The following is a 16,121-nucleotide window of genomic DNA, read 5'->3' as shown; positions in this document are numbered from 1 at the left end:
TTTGGGTTTGGCCTTTTTTGTTTTTATTTTTTTTCCCCTCTAAAAATACTTCAGTTTTTAGATAGAAGCATATTTTTGCTCATACAATTCTTATAACTCACAAGTTGTGTACAGAAACACAATATAAGGTCCAGATTTCACTGGAAACAGATACTGTTTTCTTCTACTACTAGGGAACATTAATGTTTGAAATGTCAAATCACAATCAATAGTGTGTACCGTCAGAGGAGGCTGCACGTATTTTGCCACCCCAAGCATAGCAGTAAGGCTGCCTTCAGCGGCATGCCTGTGGGAGGTCTGCCAGTCCTGTGCCTTCAGTGTACCTGAAGCAGCGGGACCGGCGGACCTCCCACAGGCATGCCGCCGAAGGCAGCCTGACTGCCGCCCTCACAGTGACCGGCAGGCTGCCCCCCGTGACTTGCTGCCCCAGGCACATGCTTGGTACGCTGGTGCCTGGAGCCACCCCTGTGTACAGTGACATCATGAAGTGTCCTGATTCACTTCAGCTTTTGAAAAGGATGACTTCTTTAAAGTTTGAACTTTCTCTACCCTTAGAGATACTAATATGAAGCCCAACCCTGAAAACCTACATGCAAGTACTGTGATTGGTTTCAATGGGCTTGGGCTCAGGAGTGAGGCTTCAAGGATTTGCACCCATGTTTTACGATGCAAAGTCATCTCCTATCCATTGTTTTCTACAAAATATTGGCATTCCCCGCACACAAATACAAAAAACACAAGGACCACCATAAACTCATTCTGACCTATTTTACTAGAATGGCTGAATTCTATTTCCTGTAGACTAATTTTAAGATCAGAAATCAAAATGTTTTGACAAGTCAGGAAAGGATGCATTCCTATTGCTTTACTGTGGCTGTCTTTAGCAAGATAGCAGCTAAAGATTTCAACAAGAGTAATTTACCAGTAAACTTGATTTCAAATGCTATTTTCCTGCTTCATGTCCTGTCCTCAGCTAGAAGTTCATTTTATTGATATTTTTCATTACCAATTTTATACAAACACCTGCTATAGCAGGTGCCTAGTTAATGCCAGCACCAGAGAACTTCACTAAAAAATACCATTATAGATAAAATGAGCCATGTAGTTCTTTCTTAAAACTTTAATTCTACTAATAAAAAATAATCTGAAGTAAAGCTGAGCATTGAAAGGTATCCTGTGAGAATGATCCAGCCAAAAGTACCTGCAGCTTCAACAGCAAAGAGAAATAAATAAATAAATAAATTTCAAGTGTAATGAAAAACTATAATGTCCATATTCATTTTAAAACTCCAACTGGAGTTTGATCTGATTTTCAAATGGGCCTCAAAAATGACATGCAGAAGTTTTGCATGGGCACCCATTTGCACAACTGCCTTTAAATGCATACACTGGGTAACTGCATCACCCACTATAATTTCCATGAATAACCCTTCTAAATAATGGGCTAAATATGGGATAAACTGAACTATGGCTATACAGGGATTGTCCTATGACAGCATAACCAGTCTGAATCCCGCCTTTTAAAACTGCATGGAGTTGGTTGATTGATCACAGTACAGGTTTCACTATAAAATGCTCACACTTAAAATTTCTTCTGTTTTGTAAGATTTTATCTTTTAAGAATTAGTCCCTTTCCTTAAAATTGCACCTATGCTGGCACCTGTAAGATTTCTCAGAAGAGGAGAAACTTTTTGTCCAAGATTTTTAAAAATAGGTGCCTAAATCCATACTTGGTAACCTAAGTAAGTGGTCTGATATGCAAAACCTGCTGAGGACCTAGCACCTCCCATGAACTATAATTGACTTCAATGGGTGCTGCTAGATTCTCACCATTTTTGCTAATTAGACACCGAAATCTATGCTTAGGAGGCTAATTTAGGCTGTTATTTATGAAAAATTTCAAATTCAACTGCAAGTGTTTCCACTATCTTCACAATTAGTCTACAGAAAGAAGCTGTGCTTTTTCCATATTAGGCACGCTGACTTTCATGAACTGGACTCTGACATTTCAGCCTACATGTATGTAAGGTAAATGTCACCTTATCTAGATGTTCTCATCTGGGGAATTAATTTTAATAGAATAAATGTTATATTTATATAATATTTATATTATTTCAACAATATCTGAATGCAACATTTTGACATTTCCAAAGTGAACTATCTAATTCGAGGGGGGGGGGGAATCAAGATTTTGACTTTTTGTTCCAAACTGGGACAAATACAAATTTCAAAATCTCAAATGTTTACAGGACAGAAATTCCATTTTCCAACCAGATCTAGAGACAAGAGACAGTGATTAAGAGGGATTGTCTGAGAGCATAACCAATAACCTCTTAATCACTGTATCTTGTCTCTAGATCTGGTTGGAAAATGGAATTTCTGTCCTGCAAACATATGACATTTTGAAATTTGTGTGTGTACACACACACACTTACTTACTTACATGGAACTATTTCAGTTACAAATTTATTTGAGACGTATATTATGTGGCAAGGCAGAACAATGGATCAGCTCCCTATTCTCCCATTTCTGGATCGCTGGATTCAACCTCTGGTTAAAATTTCCTGAGATGCTGCTTCTGCACAATACAGCTGCTCTTGTCACAAAGGTACCACTCAACAGGCCACAGAGTTCAGCATGACTGGAACACTGGGATGTAACCAGTCAGAACTGAGAGGTATTGGGAGAGCTTTTTGGGGGGTGGAAGGCAAGCTGTACAGGCTGTGTATTGTGCTGCACTCCAGCCTACATTAATAGTTGGTCTTCCACTCTATCAAGTGGCAAAGTTAACAATCATTTGGAAAAAGTGGTAGTTATGGGTCACCAGCTTGCCTAGATATATAACCTGCCTTAAAACTGTTTGCAAATGAATATCTGGCTGCTGGGTCAGAATTATCTTACACCTCCCAGTAACTTGCCCCATCAAGCTCACTTTTTTCAAATTGACAAAAAAATAGGCTGCCAAGGCAGAGTGCTCAGCCTCCCCACTTTGTTTCAAAGCCAGAGAACTTGGTTGCTCTTCTTCTTCTCCACCTCCTTTGGAGCTGCTTGCAGAGGATGAGCAGCTGGGCTGAACGGCTCTTGTCACTTTTACCTGTGAAATTGACAAGAGCCTTCCCGGGGGAAGCCAAAAAATTCTGTTATGGTTCTCCCCATATGGATTTTTTTCCCCTGAAAACCTCCCATTTTTTATCTTTCATCCTGGCCAGGGATGATTCTCCCACCCAAAAATATGAGCTTTTTCACTGGTTTCCAACACTTTGCCCATTAGGAGTGAGTAAAGACCACTGAAAATACTCTCCAGGCTGCAAGCATGACTAGCAGGACAAATGCAGCAGGTAAATTGTTTGTTTGCTCATTATTATTGTCATAAACAGATAGCTAAGAGTTAACGTCTCTTTAACCTGGAAAGAAGTATCTGAAGCACCTGACCAGAGGACCAATCAGAAAACAGGATTTTTTCAACTCTGGGTGGAGGGAAGTTTGTGTGTGAGTCCTTTGTTCTTGGGTCTTCTGCCTGTATGCTCTCTCGGCTATGAGAAGTGATTTCTGTTTCCTAATCTTCTGTTTCCCAGTTGTAAGTACAAAAGATCAGATAGGATTTATATGGTTTTTTTTGTATTTACATGTCTATAGTTGCTAAAGTGCTTTAAATTGTATTCTTTTTGAATAAGGCTGTTTATTCAATATTCTGTTAAGCAAAGGACCCTGTATTTGTCACCTTAATACAGAGAGACCAGTTTTATGTCCTTTTCTTTCTTTTTATATAAAGCTTTCTTTTTAAGACCTGTTGCAGTTTTTCTTTAGTGGGGAACTCCAGGGAATTGAGTCTGTACTCACCAGGGAATTGGTGGGAGGAAGAAGTCAGGGGGAAATCTGTGTGTGTTAAATTTACTAGCCTGACTTTGCATTCCCTCTGGGTGAGGGGGGAAGAGAGATTAACTCTTGGTAATTCTGTTCTCCAGGATTGGGAACAGGGAAGGTGGAGTCCCTCTGTTTAGATTCATGGAGTTTGCTTCTGTATATTTCTCCAGGAACACCTGGAGGGGGGAAGGGAAAAGGTTTATTTCCCTTTGTTGTAAGACTCAAGGGATTTGGGTCTTGGGGTCCCCAGGGAAGGTTTTTTGGGGGGACCAGAGTGCCCCAAAACACTCTTAATTTTTTGGGTGGTGGCAGCTTTACCAGGTCCAAGCTGGTAACTAAGCTTGGAGGTTTTCATGCTAACCCCTATATTTTGGACACTAAGGTCCAAATCTGGGACTAAGGTTTTGACAATTATGGCATACGTTTCTAACAGAGGCCCTGATTCTCCATTGTGTATGATAAGCTGTTGTGGACCATGGCAGGCACAGGAAGCTGCTTGCAACTCACCGAGCCATGAATGCCCAGCCCCTGCCAAACTTAGAGTAGCAGGTGGCCTAATCTAATTTCCCCAGTGGAAACTCCATAGGGAGTTTCCAATAGCAAAAGATCAGCTGTAGTGGAGCTCATCTCCATTACGCCCCCTGCTTACATCTTTCTCCCCCTTACACTGGGGATAGGGTGAGCATCAATCATAGGTAGTAACTACACCACCTCTGCTAGCTTTATCATAGTGGACAATCCCCCACCCTGTACAAGAGGAATTCTCCTGTGAGCATTTTAGCAAAGAGCAATTTGGCACTGGGAAATACAACCTAGATTATTGAAAATGCACATAAATCAAGAATGATCTAGACAATGACATAATTAATCCCTTTTGCACTCTACAGCTGCCTTCCTTAATCCCTCCATGTGAAAATTCACCCCTTTGCATAGGGCCTGTGAAACATTGACATACCCTGGTTGTCAGTGGGCGGGATCGAATCTGGAACCTCTGGAGCATAGTGCATGAGTCTCCACTGCATGAGCTAAAAGCCAACTGGCTGTTAGCTAAAGCTGTAGACCAGACTCACTTTATCTTTCTCTCTAAGTGGTCTCCGTGCCACTAGATAGGACAGAACACCACACCCAGAATGTTTGCAGGTTACACCTGTACAAGACTTTTGTACCCTTTTTGGAAAACATAAGTGGTGCATAAGCCTACTAATGGGTCTCTGAAGTAGGATGAATTTTATGCATAATAACCTGGCACCTTTCATTCCTGGTCCTGCCCACTGTCTCCTAAGATTGGGAATAGAACTCAGGAATCTTGACTCCCAGCATGTTGCACTAGCCAGTGCCTGTAGCAAAGTGGTGAGCTACCACCTTTAACAAGAGTAATTTAGCCTTCAGTGTGAAGGTCATTAGGCATCTGTCCTTCTAGATAAGCTAAATGAAATGCACATGTTCACTTTGATTGGATTGTCTGAATTGGTTGAGGTGCTGCTATGTTCTGAAAATTGAGTGAATCCCCAGGTAACAGTTTATACTGATAACAAAATTAGTCAGGTGATCTGACAGTGTTCAGGTTGTCCTTCCTTTCACAAGAAGGTGGGTACATATAGAGCCCTGTGTCAGTGTAAAACAATTAAGTATTACTAGTGCACTACAGCTTGATTTCAGTCCTGCTTCACTGGGTAGTCACTCAGAAGGCCTCAGATAACATGCAAGTGGAAACCTGGGTTACTTTAATTTTGTTGCACCTATCAAGTAGCTCTTTAGGCTTTCACTGAACCACCTCTCATGCCAGCATTTAGCTTCCTTTCAATTTGTAATCATCTTAAAAAACCCAATATGTTCTCAAGCCAAATGAATCTTTTCAAACTGGAGTCGAGGGTATCCTCTCAGCATGTATTTAAGTGTTTCTGACCTTCTCTGAAATCCGGTGCTAGAAATTGCACAGAGTGGGATAAATTGGGTTTAGATTTTGCCAGCATTCAAGTGACACAAGGGTGTTACTCTGATTTCTCAATAGCAATGCAATTTTCAAAATAGCCCATGGCAAGCCTTTCAAGACAAAACAATCTCCTGCATTTGGCAAGCAACTTTTTGATTGTGTGTGCCTGGAAGAGCATTATACAACATGGAACAGAAAGATGGGAGACCCTACAAAAGAAATTACGCCTCCTTCTTCCCCACACACACTACACATACCCACATGATTCATCAGTCAACATTGCTTGCTAACAAAACTCTGTGTGTCTTTGGGATATTCTCTTTGAATAAGTGGAAGGATTTTCTTGCATAGAAGCAGGAGGTTCTGCGCTACAGGATTCAACAACTAAATCTCATATGGTATTGTGTTGTGAGCAGCACATTCTCCCAGGGTTTGGAGTACCTCTGAATAAAGCAGATGAAGCACCAGCATGTTGAACATCACAGGTGACATCCATTCCCGTGCAGAGGGCTATGGTATGCAGCACGTAAGTCCCACTTGTAGATCTAAAGTGAAACTTAAGTGGTGCCTAGACTCTGCGTTGGCTCTCTCCTCTCCACAGGAGTAAATTTCATCTTGTTTAGACTATTCATTCTCTGGAGCAAGGATCTTGTCTGTATATTTGTGTATAAAGCATCCATATTACTATAATTCATGCTCTGTATAAGTAACTGGCTTCATTAAGAGGGCAAAAGTAATCACAATGAGGGTTGAAAGATAATTCATTTGAACTACACTGATTTACACCAGCTGAGGACTTGGCCCATAGTTTTCACATGCTAAATGAACAGTTCATCCTCAATGAGATGCTACCTTGCTTGTGTGTTTCTCCAGAGTTTCAAGACACAACAATATCTTGTAATTCGGTCATTAGCTAACAGTACTGACCAAAAAATAATGGGTCATGGTGCTTTATACACAATCAGAGAGGTGTGCAATGGTGAATGGTGACATGCTATTTTTGTTACCTACATATTTATGCAAAATGTTATGATAATGAACCAAGTCCTGCTCTGTTTTATGCTGGTTTAAATTTAAAGGAACTCCACTCAGTTCAACAGAATCCCTCCAGATTTACATTACTATATATGGGAATAGAATATGGTAACACTGTGTTTGAGAAAACATAAGTATAATTGAGAAGTAAATATTCTATTCAAAAAATAGCATATGGTAACATTAGATACTGCATGATAAAATATATGCATTGCCCATAATGGGAATGGAACTATAACAAGGTTTGGAGAATTAAAGCAAAACTGTAACTGGGGATTATAAATATAATATAATTTAATAACTGGGTCATCATTATTTTGAGAATTACTATGCAACTACCTCAGCTTAGCCCTAGTGCTCAGTTACAAAGCACAAACCCTGAAAGACAAAGCCTTTTTAGAATATCAATTTGTGAAAAGCATAGTAGAAAAAGCTATAGACACATGCTATTCAAAGCAATAATGTCCCTTTGACCTAATATGCCTATTTAATTTGTAGACTGTTCTTAGGCACTCTGGCACTGTGATAGATTGTGTTCTCTCATCTATTAATCTAAGCACAATAAAAAGTGAAGCCATTGAACATTTGATTTTTATGTGATAGAAGTGTGCTGAATCATATATTATTGTTATACCCCGTGTGTTTGAGAACATTTATAAAGCGATGGAGCTAAATCAAAACATATACAGTACATGAAAGATAAATGTCTGCAAAAGGAATCGGAAAGTCTCCAAAATAAATCCTGCATGGAAAAACAAGCAGACCAGAACAACAACCACCCAAACATAAAATGGAAGACCAACGGGTGTTACAAGACTCAAAGTAGTATCAAAAAGAAAAACATGACCTCAAATTAAAATAATGTTGTTTATAATGTGCAAATAAATTACAAATATATACCGTTATGAGAACAGTTTAGCCACTGGTATAAACAGGCAGATTAATCAGGTGAGGTCCTATTATGCTAAATGCTGTAAAAACATTTTTTTTTCCACATGTGTCATAAACAGATAGCTAAGGGTTAATGTCTCTTTCACCTAAAACACCTGACCAGAGAACCAATCAGGAAACTGGATTTTTTCAACTTTGGGTGGAGGGAAGTGTGTCTCTAAGTCTTTTGTCTGCCTGCTTCTCTGAGCTTTGGAGAAGTACTTTTTATTTTCTAGTCTTCTGTTTCTAAGTGTAAGGACAAAGAGATCAGATAGTAAGTTCTATGGTTTCTTTTCTTTGGTATTTGCATGAATGTAAGTGCTGGAGTGCTTTGATTTGTATTCTTTTTGAATAAGGCTGTTTATTCAATATTCTTTTAAGCAATTGACCCTGTGTTGTATCATCTTAATACAGAGAGAGCATTTGTATTTTTTCTTTCTTTTTTATATAAAGCTTTCTTTTAAGACCTGTTGGAGTTTTTCTTTACTTCAGGGAAATTAAGTCTGTACTCACCAGGGAATTGGTGGGAGGAAGAAATCAAGGGGAGAGCTGTGTGTTGGATTGCTAGCCTGATTTTGCATTTCCTCTGGGTGAAGAGGAAAGTGCTTTTGTTCCAGGATTGGGAACGGAGAGGGGGACTCACTCTGCGTAGTTTCACAGAGCTTGTGTCTGTGTATCTCTCCAGGAGCACCTGGAGGGGGGAAGGGAATCAGGATTATTTCCCTTTGTTGTGAGACTCAAGGGATTTGGGTCTTGTGGTCCCCAGGGAAGGTTTTTCAGGGGGACCAGAGTGCCCCAAAACACTCTAATTTTTTGGGTGGTGGCAGCAGTACCAGGTCCAAGCTGGTAACTAAGCTTGGAGGTTTTCATGCTAACCCCCAAATTTTGGACGCTAAGGTCCAGAATCTGGGAATAAGGTTATGTCAACATGTTGTTCTAATTCCCTGTGTAGGACTTAATACTCATATCAAACTATTTCATGAGTTGTCTATTACTCTTCTTATTTAAAAAAAAAAAAAAGGTAGCTTACTGGATGCTTCACATTTCATACTATGAAAGCTTCTTTCCCAGGATGAGGATGTTGTAGTAGATGAAGAGATATAAACTGAAGTTCCAGGCTCCTTTACAAAAATAAGAAAAAAACCAAACGCATTTAAATAAATTATATTATTGTTTGTTCAAGCTATTTTTCACCTCATAAAATCCAATGGTAAATTCTGACCTTTTTACTAGGATTCATACCTAGATAATGACTCTGAGTAGTCAAATAGATTACGGCCATATTGTGCCATCAACTTTTTAGCAGGGATAAGGATTTTAAATAGATTGAAATAAAAGATTCTTATAAACGAGCCCAGGGCACATTATGTTCCAGTTATTATACAGAGGATTTAAAAAAAAAAATAACATAGTAACAACTTCCAAAATACCAATATAAGCTACAAAAACTGTATCCACACACTTCTCTTTCCCCCACCTCCTAACAATTACAGCCTCTACACCTTCATGCTTTTATTTAGCAAAGGCATTCAGTGCAAACAATTGCCTGTTTTGGAAATTCTCATCACCAAATGAAATAGTCCAAGAAATGAACAGCTAGGAATTTACTACTGCAAACTCATTTACCATTGTGTGTGTTCTGTACTGCTGAAATAAAACAACCGTTACTAACAGGATACAGTTATGCAAGGTCTTTTCTTAAAGTAAACATATATTCCATTTTAAAGGTCATGGTCTGATCTAAAGTTCATTGAAGTTAATGGAAGCCTTTCAAACAACTCCAATAAACTCTGGGTTAGGCCCTAAAAGCTTCCTATCATCTGTGTCTCATTCCCTCTCCCCCACTCTGTAAATTTCCGTCATATATTGCTCAAAAATATAGTCAGGTTCTCCTCTTATGTTCCCCTTTTCCTGAAAACTTCTGTTGTCATCTCCACTAGGCCACTAAGCTTTCTAATTTGTCTTGTTGTTTTCCCCCATTCCATGTTTGCAAAGTTACTATGAGTTAGATACCTCTAGATCCGGTTTCCTTCCTTTTCTCTACCTTTTTGGCTCTCATTGTTTCTAGTCCACTTCACATGTTCTTCTTTGTTGGAATTCCCATTGCTCTACACTTCTCTTATTTTTAGATTTCTTTTACCCTTTCAATTCCTTTTTTGGGGGGAGGGGCCGGGAGGGAAAGGAGCATTCTTTCAATATTAATTTCTTCAGTTTCGTTCTTTCCCCAGGTTGCATTCTGTCCTCCCATCAAGTAACTTAACTATTCACAATGCAAAGAACCCCCATCCCAACTTCCATACTGGGCATCTGTATCACATATCTTTGAATTTGAAACGGAGTTGGTCTAGTCCTAATCTAACAATAGAAGCTCGTGCCAGCACTTTAAAAACAGTTTAGGAGTACAGTCTAACCTTTCAGCCCTGGCCATCATTAATCTAACAGTCTCCAGAAAATTTAAAGAGACAACATTCTTTAGGACCATTGAATAAAAGGGGCTTCAACCCACAGTCCTATATTATGCATTTCATTATTTTGATAACTTGGAGATGTACAGGCAAATATAATTTGCATATGTTGTGGTTTGGTATTTGCCCAATTTATAGGAAAAAAAATGTAGCTTGCATTTACAACTAATATTTTTGTATACACATATAAAAAAACTGCAGATACAATTTTATCCATTTGCTTTTGAAGATGTGGCTTCTAGCATCTAGATTCCAATGTAATATATAGTTAAGAGACTGTCTATATTAAATGGGATAGTCAGATAACATAGTAACAGATGAGGTATCAGTGCTTGTAATGTAATAAAACAAAACACCTATTTTCAGAACCACTAGTTAAAGACTATTTTCTGTAGAATTTTGATAGGAAACAAGGTTCAAAATGACCAACCATTTTCTTCTATTTTCTATTGCAACCCATTATAAATAGGGAATATTTTTATATCAGCTCTTGTAAAAAGTGTGCTTTAATGCACCCACAGTCATTAAGTTTTTTTCAAAATCTATTGATATACAAAAGGCATCAAAACTTGTAAAAATGTATCAAACACTACATTTCAAGGCTAGTATGAACATCAAACAAAGGTGTTCAAAAAGTAGAAAATGTTCCAAATGCCAAGTCACTTCTGTCTTAATTGCGAACAATTAAGAGCAATACAGAAGGAAGGACAGTAACAACATAAAACTATGATTGAGGCTTTAAAAAGTCCTTCAGAACTGTTAAGAGTTCCATCACCCTCCTATTCAAAGTATCAAATTGCAATCATCAACCCAGCTTTAGTCTTATACCTAACTGAAGAGCAGAGCTTCCTAGATATAAGAATTCAAGTGATTATTTTTATTTCACACAGTGCCAGTTACATTGCAGTGTACAGAATGTGCTCATCTGAAGTATAAAATCTAGTTAATCATTCATTTGACATAAAGACACCTGGTATGTCATCTTAACAATTCCCAGTTTCTTTGTTCCAGTACTAACAAGAAGTAATGCTAGTTAACGTTTTTTCACATTGGCTCATCAAAAGCAGAAACTTATAAATATAAATTATCAGGAGGTAGCCATGTTAGTCTGTATCCACAAAAACAACAAGGAGTCCGGTGGCACCTTACAGACTAACAGATTTATTTGGGCAAAAGCTTCCGTGGATTAAAAAAACCTCATTTCTTCAGATGCATGGAGTGAAAATTATCTGAAGAAGCTTATGCCCAAATAAATCTTTTTTTTTACCCATGAAAGCTTATGCTCAAATAAATCTTAGTCGGTCTTTAAGGTGCCACTGGACCCCTTGTTGTTTTTATAAATATAATAAGCGGCCACTCCAGAGTCAGATCCAGCTACATTTACCTCTAGTAGCTTTTACTCAGTCTCTGTCTTAAAAAGATTATTTTGCAACAGCATCTATTCTAAATATACATTACCACCCTAAACAGTATCATTCAATTCACTCATTTATTCCAGATCTGAAACAGCAGTTCCTACAGTTTTCTCAATTCAGTGATCTTTTACATATAATATTGTACAATTTTAATAAAAGAAAACAGCTTTTCAATGTCTATGCATATTATACACCAGTTTACAACATAAGTAATCTTTTTGGAAACTATAGTTAAGATGTATTGCCAAATTTGTAAAAATTATATTATTCGTGAATGTAATGAAAGAGTGACTGGGCAACAAAATGTAATTCAATATTGATGAATGCAAAGTAATGCACATTGGAAAACATAATCCCACTATATATACAAAATTATGGGGCGTAAATTAGCTATTACTGCTCAAGAAAGATCTTGGCATCATCATGGATAGTTCTCTGAAAATACCTGCTCAATGTGCAGTGGCAGTCAAAAAAGCTAACATGTTAGGAACCATTAGGAAAGAGATAGATAAAATAGAAAATATCAGAATGCCACTATATAAATCCATGGAATGGCCAAACCTTGAATATTACATGTAGTTCTGGTCACCCCATCTCAAAAAGTGTACATCAGGATTGGAAATGGAGAAGGGAAACAAAAATGATTATGGTTGTTTAAAAAGACTGGGAGTGCTCAATTTAGAAAAGAGATGTCTTAGGCAGGATATGAGCGAGATCCATAAAATCATGAATGGTGTGGAGAAAGTGAATAAGGAAGAGAGTTATTTATCTCTTCACATAACACAAGTACCCGGGGTCACCCAATGAAATTAACAGGCAGCAGATTTAAAACAAATATAAATCAGTAATTCTTCACACAAGGCAGAGTCAACCTGTGGAACTTGTTGCCTGGCATATGTGAAGGCCAAAAGTATAGCTGGTTTCAAAAAAAGAATGAGATAAGTTCATGGAGGATAGGTCCACCAACAGCTACTTGCCAAGCTGGTCAGGGTGTGACCCCATGCTTTGAGTGTCCCTAAACCTCTGACTGCCAGAAGCTGGAATTTGATGACAGGGGATGGATCACTTGATTAATTGCCCTGTTCTGTTCACTTCCTCTGAAGCATCTGGCAATAGCCACTGTTGGAAGCCAGGATACTGGGCTAGATGGAACATTGGTCTGACCCAGTATGGCCATTCTTAAGTTCTTAAATATAGTTAGTTAAACCATAACAACTATGTCCACAAAAATGACCTTAAAATTTGTTTAACTTTATTATTTACAATATTTCATGCTCAAGAGTTTTAACATTCAAGTCCTTTTTACAGTTTTGTAACACACTTTTAGAAGACTCAAAAGGAGGTAGGATAACTACTGTTAATATTACATGTTAATCAGTATCCCATCTCAATAATTAAGTGCTGCCTTTAGCTAACTTTTTTTAATCTACCAGATATACACAGTATTTCCCACAAAAGGTTGTGCTGAGTGATTTAGGATCAGTAGTCTAACATAGAAGAACAAAGAGACAGTTACTGTTCCCTGAATACCTCTTTAAAGAAAACCTTTGACTTTATCTGTGGTTGACTTAATTACCTGGTTGTGGCTGTGTAGCATATTTTTCTCTCCACTGAACTTTTCCAGAAACAAACAGTGGAGAGAAAGAGGAGACAGAACCAGATTCCCTTCTGGGAACCTAATTAAAGGGTGCAAAATGGATTTTTTTCCTCCTAATCAAAGACAGAAAAGCATACAAAGTAATAAGGGAAATTGCACTTCAGAAGCAAGCTGAATAGGATAATATTCTGTTGCCAAAGTAAAATACATACAAAAAATTAGCATCCAAGCTGGAGAGAAGACATTGCCCCACACCTGCTAGAGACAGTGAGCACTGGCGCCTGCAACCTCAGAGTTCTTTGTCCCTGGCAGGCACGGGGCCGCAGCTTCTCTCCCCTGCTGGGCACTAGGCGGGGGCACATCAATGTCCTAGTGGGCACCATGGTGTTGGGGACCACTGGTATTAGGCCTTAAAGGGGAGCCAACTTATGATCGCATTATATGTGATTTCGCGTTACGGCGAGGAGTGTTATTGCGAGATTTGACTGTATATATATATTTTTTCCAAGGCTGGCATCATTTGTGGAAAGTAATGATAACATTCTTCCGTATGCACTGCTCATTAATCCTTGAAATGCTGCCCTGAAATGTTGCTAAAGCCCATCAATTCAACATGCTTAGTGGAAGAAATATAAAATGTAATCTTTTGAGCACAAATTACTGATTCACTTTTCAAAAAAAATCTATTTTCATCTACAGTTCCCATTATTTTGCACCTTCTAAAATCTTAGTTTGACATGGTTAGCTAGATTGGCAATGTGCTAAGGAAACATAGCAGGATTCTCCATCATTTCAGATTAGAAAAACAACCAGAAATATTTCAGAGTGGTAGCTGTGTTAGTCTGTATCAGCAAAAAGAACGAGGAGTACTTGTGTCACCTTAGAGACTAACAAATTTATTTGAGCATAAGCTTTTGTGGGCAAAAACACAATTCACTGGATGCATGCAGTGGAAAATACAGTAGGAAGATATATATACACAGTGGACATGAAAAAACGGGTGTTGCCATACCTAACTATAAGGAGAGTAATCAATTAAGGTGGGCTATTATCAGCAGGAGAAAAAAAACGTTTGTAGTGATAATCAGGACGGCCTATTTCCAACAGTTGACAAGAAGTGTGAATAACAGTAGGGGGGAAATTAGCATGGGGAGAAATAGTACTCTTAAACACCATTTTAAGGTTATCTAACATTTAAGCACATTAGTCGATGTACCTGTTCTCTACCTGATAGGGTTCATGCACAATTCCTCCTCCATCAACTAATCTTTCGATAACTCATAAAGGCAAAGGACCACCCTCGGCTAAAGATAACCAGAGCTCATTGCAGGCCTGTGAGAGCACAACTTGTCTAACACAGTTAGCTGCCACAGGCGGACAAGAAAACTGAGAGTTTGTCTCCGAGATCGGGAGAACATGATGGAATATAAACGCTGCCCAAGCTCTCAGCGGGTGGACTCCCTCCTCTTACACATAAGTAGCTAACTGCTGGCCCGAGCTGCAGCTGTGCACTAGCACGCCCTGCACAGAAGGGCTCCCCGAGGTGAGTGGCTGCGCCTCGCCTACCTGCCCTGTCGGCGCAGCGGGATCTCCTTTCCGCGGCCCTGCACGGCTGCCGCTCCTGGGGAAGAGAAGAACAAGGCTGGGTCTGTTCGGCGGAGGTAAGCCGCACCTTTACTACTCAGGCGTAACCGTCACACAGCCAGTTTGCGCTTCAACCCTATTCGGCTGCGGCCGGCGACCGTTCTCAGGCTCCAAAGGCGACCCCGGGGTGGGGGCTACACCGATGTCCCTGCCACAGCGCCCGCCACCAGCTCCCGGGGGATCCTCCAGCGCCTGAGTCCACAGGCCCGGCCTGCCTAAGCGACTGCCCCCCCCCCCCCCCCGACGGCTGCCCCGCGTGAGGAGCGCACAGGTCAGATCACAGAGAGTCCAAGCTGTTCCCTGACCAGGGGCTCCTCTTGCCCCGCAACGTGCCATGCAAGACGGCGGGAGAATCCCATCTGCTCTTCAGACCAGGCTCCGGATGTCCCCGGAGGGGCAGCAGGGAGGGATAGAACGGGGTCCCCAAGGACCCCCCCGCCCCCCAGGGTAGCTGAAGCAGCTCTGGTGGGCGCAGAAGGAAAGACACCCAGGCTGGGCGCCAATAGACCCATCGCAGCCCCCAGTCCCCCCAATTGGAGATGATAACGAGCCAATCCATTGAAGCCTCTTACCTGGGAGGCAGAGGGTCCCCTCTTGACGCGGGCTGCGCGGCGGCGCTCCATGCAGACAGGGCTGTAAGACAGTCGCCAGGGTTAGCTATAGGGCCACTTCCCCCCCCCAGGCGCACGGCTCCATCCTCTGTCCACCTGCCGCGTGCGCCCGGGGGCTGCCCTGCGGCTCCTCTCCCCCACCGGAGAAAGGCAGCGGGAAGTGCGCTAACCAAGGGGTCGGGGGACGAAGCCCGCCCCCCCTTTCCCGAGGTGCAGCTCACCTTGGGAGATCCAGACGCAGGAGAGCCCAACATAGAGAAGCCACTGGGGCTGGAAGCGGGGCTCCATCCGCTTGGACTGAGCGGGAGGCCGAACTCCCCCGGAGAAGGAGGCAGGTGCTCTCCGGCGGAAAGCGAAGTAACACCGGCCCGCCTGCTCCCTACCCGCACGCTGGGCACATCACAGCACTGCAGGACTGAGGGAAGATCGGGGCGGGCAAGCCCTCGCTTGCTCTTCCTACGTCTGGCTTTTCTTTTTCCCCTTGTCCCTTCTCTAGCGCTCAGCCCTCTCTGCAGCACCCCACGCCTGGGGCGCCTGGACTCCTCCTCTGATTACCATAATTCGGCCGCTATCAAAGGCCCCCAGTTGGTCCCACCCCCTACTTCCCTTCGGTGACTCCCTCACTTG

At 40.9% G+C, this 16,121-nt stretch overlaps 1 protein-coding gene across 1 annotated transcript in view; it reads right to left on the bottom strand.

Moving 5' to 3' along the window:
* The window catches only part of OTOG (otogelin), a 175,218-nt gene extending 159,724 nt beyond the window's left edge, over positions 1 to 15,494 (bottom strand). Inside the window, exons 1-3 of the mRNA XM_030560499.1 lie at positions 15,456 to 15,494; positions 14,806 to 14,860; positions 8,793 to 8,883 (exon numbers count right to left, since the gene is read on the bottom strand). Of these exons, the coding sequence (XP_030416359.1) occupies positions 8,793 to 8,811 (19 nt within the window). The 5' untranslated portion in view covers positions 8,812 to 8,883; positions 14,806 to 14,860; positions 15,456 to 15,494. The remainder of the gene's footprint in view (positions 1 to 8,792; positions 8,884 to 14,805; positions 14,861 to 15,455) is intronic.
* Positions 15,495 to 16,121: the final 627 nt, after the last annotated feature.

Source organism: Gopherus evgoodei, chromosome 4, assembly GCF_007399415.2.
Source record: "Gopherus evgoodei ecotype Sinaloan lineage chromosome 4, rGopEvg1_v1.p, whole genome shotgun sequence".
NCBI lineage: Eukaryota > Metazoa > Chordata > Testudines > Testudinidae > Gopherus > Gopherus evgoodei.
Note: the sequence above shows the minus strand (reverse complement) of the source record. Positions and strands in the feature narration are given on the sequence as shown.